At 38.3% G+C, this 13,427-nt stretch overlaps 1 protein-coding gene across 3 annotated transcripts in view; it reads left to right on the top strand.

Annotated features, from left to right (window-relative positions):
- NME9 (NME/NM23 family member 9) overlaps positions 1-13,427 on the top strand; it is a 592,734-nt gene that overhangs the window by 42,114 nt on the left and 537,193 nt on the right. For all 3 annotated transcript variants that reach the window (XM_085648664.1, XM_085648665.1, XM_085648663.1), the window contains one exon: positions 9,351-9,389. In XM_085648664.1, coding sequence (XP_085504790.1) covers positions 9,357-9,389 — 33 coding nt within the window. In that variant the 5' untranslated portion in view covers positions 9,351-9,356. Of the gene's footprint in view, positions 1-9,350; positions 9,390-13,427 lie in introns of those variants that run through there.

The following is a 13,427-nucleotide window of genomic DNA, read 5'->3' as shown; positions in this document are numbered from 1 at the left end:
TGTGATGTAACCAATGCTCATGTAAAGCACTCCAATACTTGACAAGTCTGCACTATATAAAACTGCAAAAACACGAAAAATAAAAAGTGCTTTGCACACTTCTGTCATTAGGCTACATGTGGGCTACATCTGGGTGATATTTGTGCTGCATTTGGGCCCTTTTGTCTCTGGTGGCCATCTTGGGAGATTTATTTGTTATGAAGTTTCCTAATTTCCTCATTTACTGCAGTCTCCTCAGTAGGAAATGCTTTCAGGTTTTTACTTTGATTCCATCAAGAAGGTATTCAGATATGTCACACATTTGCCATACATTCTGAATGTTAGCACTCTAGTTGCTTATTAGATCACTGTAGTAAAGCTACTGCTCACCACGGAAGTCTGCTGCTGATATTAAAATTGCATGGTTCAGTCTGCATGTCAGATTTTTTTAATGAAATAGAAGAGGACTTGAGAAGTCACTCAAAATGTGCCCTAATTTTTCTTTCTGCAGCACTAATCATAATTTCTATGGCAAAATGAACCCCCTCATTGTGTTCATTTTTAAATTAAATGTTTTAAGTGTTACCAGTTTATTCCAATCAAGATGGCTTCAGGTGTGCCATACGTTTGTCATATGTAAGACTGTTAGCGCTCTAGTTGTTCTTTATAACATTCTGGGAAGCTGCAGTAGAACACAAAGGAATCAACTGACAGTCTCTGCCCTTGTTGAATGTGCATGTTTTACTGAGAATGTCAGACTTCATTCTCACATGACTGAGAAAGATAATGTGAATTTACAGAAAATATGCTCTCTGCTTAGCTTATAGATCACCTTCCAAACCTCTGTGGGAAAAGCATGAGAAAATAGTCTTCTCTCAAACATGATTCATGATATTCTAGCAGAAGGCTTTTTCACATGGTAAAATCACCTTAGAACACACCACAATTCCTAAAATGAGTATGGTACCATCAACAAATGATTTAGAATGTAACTAAAGTCTTAAAAACTTCTATTAACTGCAATGCTTTTTAATGAGGTGCTATCATGTATATTGGTCCCAAGATGGCTGCCAACACTTCTTGGATGAAGTGCTGACAGCCAATCAGATCTCACAATGAGATGTGTGGTTAGGCTCCGCCCAGATATATATGTGATTTTACTTTTGATTTTCTCAGGAACTACTGAACGGATTTACACCATTTAACCAAAAGGCACGACTCTGAACCAAGGGCTACCTTTATGCCAAATATGGTGTAATTCCGTTCAGCAGTTCGGGCTGTAGCTGTGACTAAAGTTTCCTATGGAAAATTGCATGGGGGAAAACACGTTTTGAGATCCCCCTTTTTTCTCGGCCCCTGCTTGACGAATCACCCCGAGACTTTCAGAATAGGACCGGAGCTGGCCAAACGTTTTTAAAATTTCGCGAAGATTCGTCAACCGGCGCCAAAGTTATTGGGAATAGAATGTTGCGGATTTCCTATGGAAAATAGGTCCTAACTATAACTACCTACTGGCGACCGCCAGTAGGTAATATCACTAGCCTCGTTCCAAATTTCCTTGCAGAACTGTAGAAAAACGAGCGCATACCCAAAGTTTGTGCAAATTGTTTACTGTCACCTAGTTCAGTCCGCCATGACGCGTTTCGGCCGGTAAGATGGCCTTGATCACATGACAGGGCTAAGACAGTGAAACCCATTTTTAAAGTGCAAGTGCTACCAAATGTTTTATAGACATAGACAACATGCTATACTTTGGGGAGCTTAACATTTTTAGGCTTAAATGCTCAATGCAGTCACATAATGTTAAAAATCACATTAAGAGCCATTTGAGTAACAGATTTATATATCTACTAGTATAATCGTGCCCATATACAGTTAGTTGCCACAAAATGTATACGGACCATACATATTTCCTTCCACTGAATGGGCAATTATTTTTGCATAAATGCATAGAGTCCTAATTAAAAACAAACTGATAGCATAGAAATATAAATAAAGAGTGCTTCCCCATAAAAAAGTGTGAAAAACTTCACCATCTGCTATTACAGTATTTCATAGCTAAAGTGGCGATGTGCCGTGTTAAAAATCAGTTTTTAAAAAAACTCTTAAAAACAACTAAATATTTCAATTGTGTAAGGTGCATGAATAAATGAAAAATATGTGTAAATACATGAATTGTAACCAACCACATGAAATACACGGCTACTCTATGAGTTTAAATATTCAATTAACAAAAATTGTTTTGTTTTTGTGCCGCAATTAGATAAAGTGCTTGCGTGAGAAATGTGCAAATAAGCAAATCAGGGAATTGCGTAGCTAATAGCAAGGGTTTAAATTATTCGTAAATACATTGCAGCGAATAGAAGCCAATTGTTAACCCCTTGAGTGCCCCGTCCTTTCCACGCCCTGTGCCGGGCGTTTCATTAGCGGGCGGGGCTCATGACGAGATAGTCTCGTCATGGGCACAGGGCAACCGCGGCCCATGACGAGACCATCTCGTCATGGGCACTCAAGAGGTTAAGACCATATATTGAGTAACATGTCGTATATAGCATATACAAACACACTTTTATGGAATAAATAATCGCCTAGCTAAAAATGCATAAATATGTACAAAACTTAAAAGCTCATGCTAATGGTATGTACATTCTCTTAATTTTCTGATGTAGATGTTATTATTTTCTAGTTCTTTGTTGTTAATTTGTTTGTTCATTGTTTTTCAATGTTCAGCTTAATACCTTGCATCAGTAGGGGTATATGACCTAATGATTATAAAAATGTATGTAAGTCCTCTGTTGTGTTAAGGCCTGTCGGCTGTTTGGAATCAAATTCAAGAATGTACTTAGTTTCTAGGCGTCTTAGCATGGCTTCTCTGTCTCCCCTTTTTTTGGTGGCAGTATTGTATCTATTACATAATATCTTAGTTTCTTGAGGTCACTATTATGGTTTTCTTTCAAGTGCCTAGCCACTGGATCGTTGTTGGTTATGGCCCTTATGTGTGTGTAAAATTCTCTTATGTACGGGTAGGTTTGTACTACCTACGTACTTCAATTTGCAGCTGCATTCTAAAACATATACAGCATAATCCGATTTACATGTTAAATGCTGTTTTATGTTTTGCAATCTTGTGTTGAATGCCGTCTGAAATGAAGTCATATTAATACCATATTGGCAGGCTTTGCACGTGGGGCATTTGAAAAATCCTTTTCTGGCCATCAGCCATGTGCCCTTCCTTTCTTCCTCCATATTGGTTTTGACCAATGCATTGCCTAAGCTGGCTGATTTTTGAAAAGCTATAGCTGGACTTGGAGGCATAAGTTTGCCAATAATGCGATCATCCCGTACAATGGGCCAATTGCGCCTAAAAATCTTCCGCAGTTGTTTTTCTTGTTTAGAAAAAGATAGAATAAATCTGGTCTGTTCCTGAGACTTGTCATCAGATCTTTTAGTTGCAGGGTATTTTAATAGCTCTTCCCTTGTTCTCTTTTTAGATTTTGCTATTTCCCCATCAACTATATTTGTGGTATAGCCTCTAGTTAAAAAACGAGAGCGGCATTCAGCTTGTTTATTGTCTGAATCTTTCATCGTTGCAAATACGTCTAACACGCAACATTTTTCCATAAGGGATACTATTTTTAAGATGTAAGGGATGTGCACTTGTTGCGTGTAGGAGTGTATTGCCTGCGGTGGGCTTTCTAAATAGAGAAGTAGAAAGTTTATTGCCTGCCACTTGGACTTGTACATCTAAAAATGTCCCTTCCTCCTTGCTAATAGTTGAAGGGAATTTTAAGCTAACGTCATTGTTGTTTATAAGGTCTATAAACTCTTCTGCACTTAGTTTAGTTCCCCTCCATACAATAAAAAGGTCATCTATAAATCTTAACCAGGAGATAACATTTGATGTGTATATTTGTTCATATTTACGCATGAGGACCAGTTCCTCCCACCACCCCATAAAAAGACAGGCATAACTGGGAGAGAAGCTGGCCCCCATCGCTACACCTTGTGTCTGTTGGTACATTTGGTTAAGGAACAAAAAAAGGTTGTTTTCCAGACTAAAGAGCAACATATTTAACAACATTTTGTTGTAGTGCATATATTTGATTGGTCCACTTGATAAGAAATATTGAACAGCTCTTATGCCATCTGCATTTCTAATACACGTGTATAATGATGACACATCTGAGGCTATAAGTAGGTATTCCTGTTCCCATTACACATTGTTAATTTTGCGTATAAAGTCCCCAGTATCTTGTATATATGATTTCAAAGTTCTTACATGATCCAGCAAAAAGAAATCTATATATCTTGACATATGTTCCAGGGGTCCATCGCATGCCGCTATTATGGGCCTGCCTGGCGGTGTTTGTATATCCTTGTGTACTTTCGGCACAAAGTATATAACCGGGATGGTCGGATGTTCCTTTTTCAAATATTTGTATTCATCCCAATTTAGCAGGCCCATACTCTTCCATGCCAACAATTGCGCAAAAAAGGGATCTTGTATCTCCATGTACTTTTGCATGGAGCTTTTTTATAGCATTCCTAGTCACTTAGCTGTCTATAAGCTTCTTTCAAATACTCGTCTAATGACCATAAAACTATGTTACTGCCTTTGTCAGCGTTCCTTATCACCACCTTATTCTCTTGCTTCAGTTTTGGTATTAATAGGTGGTATCTCCTCTCCTGGTTAGAGTATTTAGTTTTAGACCTATTTACTGCCCTATTCAGTCTTTTTACCTTTGCCACAATCTGTTCTTTGAAAATGTCCAGGGCATTACGAGGCATGATAGGTGTAAATTTACTTTTCATTTTGAAGGGAGCAATTGGTTTGGCACAACTCTCCTGGGTGTTTCTGGAAGTCCCTTGTGTCCCACTTGTTCCTGGTATATTCTATGTGTATATATGTGTATATGTGTATATATATATATATGTGTGTATATGTATGTATATATATATTTCTCCACGCGTCCAACGATCCGGTCAGCGTAAATAGGAGAGCACTCAAATGTCCTTGCTTCAGATGTCATTTATTCGTGCAAACTCCCCCCCACCCCGCACTGACAGACGTGTTTCGGCAATCTGCCTTTCTTGATGTCCTATATATATGTGAGAGAGAGTCCTGGTGTTCATGTTTTGCCAGGAAGCAGGCACTGGCTGACGACCGCCCTCTCGTTCTGGAGCAACGTGGGAAGCATGCACTTTGGACTGTGCATCCAACTGCTACGCGTCACCCCCCCACACAAGGGGAGAGAGGAGGCAACACTGATTGCCTGATAAGGGGACAGAAAAAGGCCAAACCCTTCCAGGTACCTGTGGTGATATGGGACCTACACTCAACTCGTTGGGACATCGCATGGTGTTAGAAAATGCCCTAATACTGAATGGGCTTTCTCTGAGGACTTCCAGGACCAGCATGCATCTGTCTGGATGGGCGAGTGTAAGGCACCTGAACATCGTTAAGGATGAGGAGGGGCAAGAGACCACCTGACTAGGAGTGGTCACACTATTTAAACCACAGCAGTTGCCCCCTCCTGTGAGATCAAGGAACAATTGAAACCGGCACTGAAGAAGCCAATTGAAGGTGAAAGCTGTCTGCCAAAGCGTTTTTTTTACTTCGCTGACCTGCGTAAAGAACAGCAATAAAGCCTTTGAAATCCCCGGAGCTGTGTCGTGCCTTTTTCCCTACCTGGGAGAGAGTCCTGGTGTTCATATATGTATATAATATGTGTATATGTATATATATATATATATATATATTCACTGAAAAAACCATAGGTTTCACACACGTTATAGTTAGGAATTAGCATTTAAAAAACCTTGCAAATTCACTGAAAAAACCATAGGTTTCACACATGTTATAGTTAGCGGAAATTTTACTGATAAAAAACCAATGAAATTCCCCCGTTATAGTTAGTGCAGGCAACTATAACTCACGCGACCGCAATCCTCTGCTGATGCTAATACTGTATTTAGACACTTATTTGCCCATGTCTTCTTCCATACATTTTTAGCTATACATATATTACAAATATTTTTTTTTCATAAAGACACATATGTCATCAGCAGAAGATTGCGGTCGCGTGAGTTATAGTTGCCTGCACTAACTATAACGGGGGAATTTCATTGGTTTTTTATCAGTAAAATTTCCGCTAACTATAACATGTGTGAAACCTATGGTTTTTTCAGTGAATTTGCAAGGTTTTTTAAATGCTAATTCCGAACTATAACGTGTGTGAAACCTATGGTTTTTTCAGTGAATTTGTACGGTTTTTTAAATGCTAAGTTACTTTACGCCATTCGTGGCGTGCGCGCCCACTTAACGCAGTTAGTTCCGTGCACGCACGGTGGGCACGCGGTGCGATGACAAAGCAAGAAAGCACGTCAACAAATCTGTTTCTGCTTTCCTCCGTGACTATGGTATGGGTGCCATTTACCACAACAACTTGCGTTATGACATGCAAGACATTTATAGAGGAGATGGTGTGCACTTCAATGATGAAGGGAACAGAGTCTTCCTCTTGAACCTTAGACTCTGCATCGGTACTTACTTGTAGGTACCACTAAAAAATCATTTCATAAACACAACGGCTCTTTTTAGAGCCCCCTAATATCTAAACACTTAAATCTGATTTTCATTTTTTTTTTTTTTTTTTTCTACCGTACGCTTACCGTGAGCTTACTGTACGCGTACCCCGTGATTTTTTTTAAAATCAATAAATGTTTTTTTTGTACTTTTCTGTCCTTTTTTGACCCCCTTACAAATGTTAGGGGGTCTGTAACTCTCCTCATTGCCCCCTTTCCTTGTTTTCACTCTTTTTTTTCAGAGTGAAATACACAAAATGGCGGCCGCCGCTTCCTGGTTTCGGCCGATTCGAATGTTTACTAAGATCTAAGAGCCAATCAGAATCGCGCTCGCGCACGCCACCGTACGCTTACCGTAAGCGTACGGTAAGCGTACCGTAAGCGGGCTCAGATATATATATTGATTTAAAGGCTATTTTCTCAGAATCTACTGAACAGATTTACACCAAACCTACAAAAGGCACTTTCTTGACCTAGGGACTACCTCTCTGCCAAATTTTGAGTAATTCTGTTCAGCCGTTCGGGCTGTAGCTCGTTCTAAAGGTCCTATGGAAAAATGCATGGGAAAAACGCGTTTTGGGACCCCCCTTTTATCTCAGCCCCCGCTTGACGGATCCCCCCGAGACTTTCAGGGTAGGAGCGGAGCGTAGCGCCCCACCTATTTTGAGAAATTCGCGAGGATTCGTCGACCGGCGCCAAAGTTATTCAAAATAGAATGTTGAGGTTTTCCTATGGAAACGTGGTCCTAACTATAACTACCTACTGGCGACCGCCAGTAGGTAATTTATATATATGTATATGTATCTATATATATATTCACTGAAAAAACCATAGGTTTCACACATGTTATAGTTAGCTGGACATTTCACTCGTGAAAAACCATTGAAATTCCCCCGTTATAGTTAGTGCAGGCAATTATAACTCACGCGACCGCAATCCTCTGCTGATGACGTCAGATATTACATCACTGTATTTAGACACTTATTTACCCAGGTCTTCTTCCATTAATTTTTAGCTATACATATATTACAAATATTTTTTTTTCAGAAAAACACATATGTCATCAGTGATGTAATATCTGATGTCACCAGCAGAGGATTGCGGTCGCGTGAGTTATAGTTGCCTGCACTAACTATAACGGGGGAATTTCAATGGTTTTTCACGAGTGAAATGTCCAGCTAACTATAACATGTGTGAAACATATGGCTTTTTAAGTGAATTTGCAAGGTTTTTTAAATGCTAATTCCTAACTATAACGTGTGTGAAACCTATGGTTTTTTCAGTGAATTTGTACGGTTTTTTAAATGCTAAGTTATGTATTTTTTTAAGGTTTTTCACCGTGCGCGCACTGTGCGCACAAAGTGGGCGCACGGTGCGCTTCGCGCACCGCTCGCCCACGTTACGCCGTTCGCGGAATTTTTCCGTTTCTACCGTACGCGCACGCTACGCGTACTCCGCGATTTTTCGCAAAAAAATTAAAGGAAATTTTGGCCCTTGGGGGACCTTCTGGGACCCCCTGACAAAGGCTAGGGGGTCAGGAACTGTCCACCCTGCCCCCTTTTCACGTTCTCCACCTTTGTTTTTCACCCCCTCAGACTGCGAGAGACAAAATGGCGGCCGACACTTCCTGGTTTCGACCGATTCGAATGTTTACTAAGATCTAACAACCAATCAGAATCGCGCTCGCGCACGGCAGCGTGCGCGTACGGTAAGTTTTACCGTACGCGCACGGTGCGCGCTTATAGATATATATATGCTTTTAAATGCTATTTTCTCAGGAAATACTGAACAGATTTACACCAGACCTGCAAAAGGCACATCCCTGACCTGAGGACTACCTCTCTGCCAAATTTCAAGTAATTCTGTTCAGCCGTTCGGGCTGTAGCTTGGACTAAAGGTCCTATGGAAAAATGCATGGGGAAAACGTGTTTTGGGACCCCCCCCTTTTTCTCAGCCCCCGCTTGACGAATCCCCCCGAGACTTTCAGGGAAGGAGCGGAGCGCAATACCTATTTTGAAAATTTCGCGAGGATTCGTCAATCGGCTCCAAAGTTATTCCAAATAGAATGTTGCGGATTTCCTATGGAAACACGATCCTAACTATAACTATCTACTGGCGAACACCAGTAGATAATGTATATGTATTTATATATATATATGTATCTAGATATATATGTATATATATGTGTGTGTGTATATATATATATGACAGGAACAACGAGGACCTTCCGGAGCACCGAAAGAACTGCTTCCTGCCGCTTAGCCCGTTTCGAAGGAGGGGTCAGCTTGAATACCGGAGAAGCAAAGCCGGTAAGGTAGCTAACGAAGAATTTCGCTAAGAATGCTGAGTGATCAAGGCCTTTCGTAGGCTGAAACGCGTCATGCAGGCATTGCTGTAAAACAAGAATAAAGAAATGTTCTCACTTGCATCCTGGGTCAGCTTTCGTCTGTTCCGGTTTTCCTCGAGATTGTTGGTGTACAGGAGCATTCTTGGTGAAATTCTTCGATATATATATATATATATATATATACACACACCACACACAATATATATATATATATATATAATCTACTGGCAGTCGCCAGTAGATAGTTATAGAACTCACAACCAACACATTTCCCACAACCTTCTAATAGGAATTACATTAAAAATTGACAATTTGTATGTCTTTTTTTCCTGTGCTGAACATAATTTTTACTTGTAATGTAAGGGACACTTGAACTTTTTTATGCATATTCAGCCATTATCATGTGGATTGTAATCCTATTGTATTGTTTTCATTACAGAAAAAAATGGCTGCGAAAAAGAAAGAAATAACACTTCAGGTAAGAAAAGCACTGTTTGCATACCTCTAGTAACTCATCTGTTGCCTAAAAGCCTTCATAGTTTTGTCTCTAAAACAGCATTAATCACTGAATAAACCAATACGCCTATGTATGTATTTCTACAATTGGTCAATATTCCTCTTTAAATATATATACATTTCCTTATCTCATTGTAGTTTCAACTTTTATTTTGATTACAAAATGTGCATATGTTGGTGCCCAGACAATCGAAGTTTCAAACATATCCTCCACTGAAATCATCTAATGTATTTGGTTATCATGTCTTGGCATTCATATTCACCATATTTTACTCAGTACAATTGGAAAGTTCAGATCATTTGGATTTGAATCTTGTAAACCCATAAAAATGTTGCTTTGCAGAAAGCTCAATGCTGTGGCAGAGTTGCCACAGTTAGTTGGAAAAATGATCCAATCACAGCAGATAAGCTTTCACAAACCGACTGCTGAGAAAGCCTCATAAAGTGAAACTGGTGCACAATTTAACATTTTCTAGTTGATAAATGTCTCAATTGTTCCAAATATTGGAACCAATTATGATAAGATATGGGTGCATTTGTTCTTTTCCATGGAAATTTGAGTAAATTTAATGTTCTTGGGGAGACATGGTGAAAGGTACTGTTTAAATGTTTAAAATACTTCAATTAAATATCAAGGTGAGCAGAAAGGAATTTATAAAAGCGGTCATGCATTGAACTGTTACAATGGAAGATTGAATTCAACAAAACAATTAAAGTCTTTTATGATTTTCAACGGGATGGGGGAGAAAAGAATATTAAGGAGAAACAATATTGAAATAAACATAAGAATTTGTCCTCGTATTATGAAACTTATTACAGCGAGTCTAAAAAGATTACAATATTGAAGTAATAATAACAGTAAAAATGAATAATCTTTTAGATAAGAAGCAACAGAGATAAAATATTCATAGTGGCTGGAAGTTCTCTGATAACGTACAAATTGGAGATTAGATTTAATCAACAGTATTATTAAGAAAAGAGGTTGGAGGTAACCATAACAATTGAGCACTATGAGAAGTAGAGCATTGAGACATGTATATATATATATATATATATATATATATATATACATACATACATACATATATATGTATGTATGCATCCCAACATATAACTCGGCATTCACCCGATATATATATATATATATATATATATATATATATATATATATATATATATATATATACATACACATGCATGTATGTATCCCAACATATAACTCGGCATTCACCCGAGCCTCTTGAACGGCGAGCAGCACGGCAGGGATGCCACTCCCAAAATCTCACGCACAATCCAGTGTCCTGTTCGTGAAATAAAACTCACTGGTGCCGTGGCCTCAATGCAAAGACGTGTTTATTTTAGGTAATGGAAGTCCCTACGCGTTGCGGAGTTTCAATCACTCCTTGTTCACGGGCAAGGAATCAAAGACAAATGCTTCTTTTAAAGTTGCAGAGTTAATTTCCTGTTAACTTAATAAACATAGTAAACATACTATTCACCTTGTTGTTGCAACATAAAGTTTTTGTTCAAAATGTTTCAATTCATTAAAGCGAGGCAGATTACAACGAATTCAAATTTTTCAATTGTTGCTCCGTTTCAGACACTGTAAATTTATAGTAAAACGTAGATTTCAATTTTGTGAAGCCAATGCTACTTGTAGTGCTATATTATTTTGCCCTCTCCATTATTGTACATATCGTAATTATACCCAAGTGGGTCATGTTATTCCTGAATGGTGATACAGCAACTGCTGACAAGAATACATGCATCTACTAGCATTGCAGTATTCATTATTACGTGTTATTCAGCTCAAGTGAGGCTATAATCCCAACAGTACATTGTCTTCTTATAGAAATTTGCAACATAAACGTCTTCTTGTCTGTAATCTGCTTCAATCCTGCAACAAACTAAATAATATCCATGTTAACCAATAGAACTACTGTGTGCTAAATAATAAAAACTTAAAAAACCCTTAAAAACATGTATAAGCGGATGCAGATATGAACAATTTATTTTATCTTAAACGTACTAACATTTCTACATCCTGGTTCAAACCTACGGGACACAGGCTGTTATATTTAATAATCATTTTTGATTCCAACTTTCTCAATTGTAATGTTTGATTGCCACCCCTCTCTCTTTGAGGGACGCAATCCAACACACAGAATTTGAGAAGATTTGGATTTTGAGTGTGTTTGGAACTGAAGTGGTGGGCGACTGGGTATTGCTTGTCGTTTTTACTTATAGCTCATAAATGTTCTAAGATCCTCTTTTTAGCTCTATGGATGGTACTTCCAATATAAAATTGGTTACATGGGCATTTTACTGCATAAATCGCATATTCTGTATCGCAAGTCAAACCGCCACAAGAGTGGTGATGACAAACGAAAATTATGGGACACTTTATGGAAAGTGTTGAAGAAGGAACAGTCAAAGTGGTGGGAAGCCACGGCATTGCAACAGTATGTAGATGTGGGGAGAATACTTCGAAGTTTCCGCATCTACATTATTCCAACTTTTCAAAACCCTGATCCGGAAATGATCGATGAATGGATGAATAATAATCATGAATGCTCGTCAAATATACTAAAAATACTCATAAAATATGCCGAAAAGGAATGCATCAGATTAAATGAAGAGAGCGAAGAAATTACAAACAAATTAAAGGAATTGTACAATTTGGATGAATTTAAACAAGTAATGGCAAAAATGAACAAAAAGGCGTGAGAAAATAGAGGGAGAGATAAAAACAAAGAAATTGATTAAATTTGAAAGTGATGAAATGGATTATAATAAAGGACAAATTCTTACGTTCAGTAAAAAATGTGGCCATTTGAGGAAAGAAACAGAGGAGACAACAGAGCAACAACAGGCATCTACCTCTAAGACAAACACTCCAATGGCAACAGAAAAAGAGACAAATATCTCTGAGACCATAGACAGTGATAATAGCGAAAGCAATCCAATAAATCCTCCTGAATTAAATGTGGTAAAAGATCGAATTTTAAAAGAATTCACGCTGATGGCGGAAGGAAGAGCACAACATATACAAGCCAACAGAAGAGAAAATGTATAAACAAGAAATTGTTCAACATGCAGCCATAAAGGAGAAAAAGGTGAGAGAAAATCGGCGATCCAAAAGGAGGTGTGGCGTAAACCGAACACGGTATGATATATACTAAAATTTGGAAGATTGACACTGCCTTCAAGTTTTGATTTTTGTAGAAGAGATAAGGAAATACTTGCTTTCTTGTTGTTCCAAAAGAATTTAGAAAGAATAGAATTAAGTTCCCTACAGGTGAATTTGAGAATCTATACTGGCAACTTAGGTACAATATAAAGTAAAAGAGGAGAAATCATCATTTTTATGGAATCCAGATGGCCTCACCAAAATAAATATAAAGAATTCCATGTAGAGGGCAGTTTTTCAATTCAGGAAGAAGTTTCTTAAAATTATTAGCAGCTGAATCTTGCACTGACCCTGTAAACCAAGTAGTATTTAATCCTAGAGGATGTTGCTCACTGAAAACCAGTTTCTATTAAGGATTCTTTAAAAGTGTATTCATTTATTTAAAGGAAGAATCTGTGTCTTTTCATTATTGATTTTATACCTTAAAACTGCTGAGAAGGGTTATTTCATTAAATAATGCAGACAAGGATTCCTCTGGGAAGTAGATGAAACGAACGTCATCTGCCTAAGCTGCTATTTTTAGTTGACGGTCTGCATAGGGGAAACCAGAGATGGAGGAATTAAGATGGATAAAGGAAAGGTTCAAGAGCAAGAACAAATAATAAGGGAGAAAGAGTACAACCCTGTCGAACGCCACATTGTAAAGGAAAACGTAGAAACACTATACCATTAACTAGAACAGATGCCCATAGGGATTGATATAGGAGGGAAATAAGAGCAATTATCTTCGGACCAAAACCATGCCAGGCTAAAGATTTTAACATAAAGTCCCAATTGAGTTTTAAGAAAAGGCACTTTACTGAGTACATT

Source organism: Triturus cristatus, chromosome 3_2, assembly GCF_964204655.1.
Source record: "Triturus cristatus chromosome 3_2, aTriCri1.1, whole genome shotgun sequence".
NCBI classification, from domain to species: domain Eukaryota; kingdom Metazoa; phylum Chordata; class Amphibia; order Caudata; family Salamandridae; genus Triturus; species Triturus cristatus.
The sequence above is the reverse complement of the archived record's forward strand: the minus strand, read 5'-3'. Positions and strand labels throughout refer to the sequence as shown.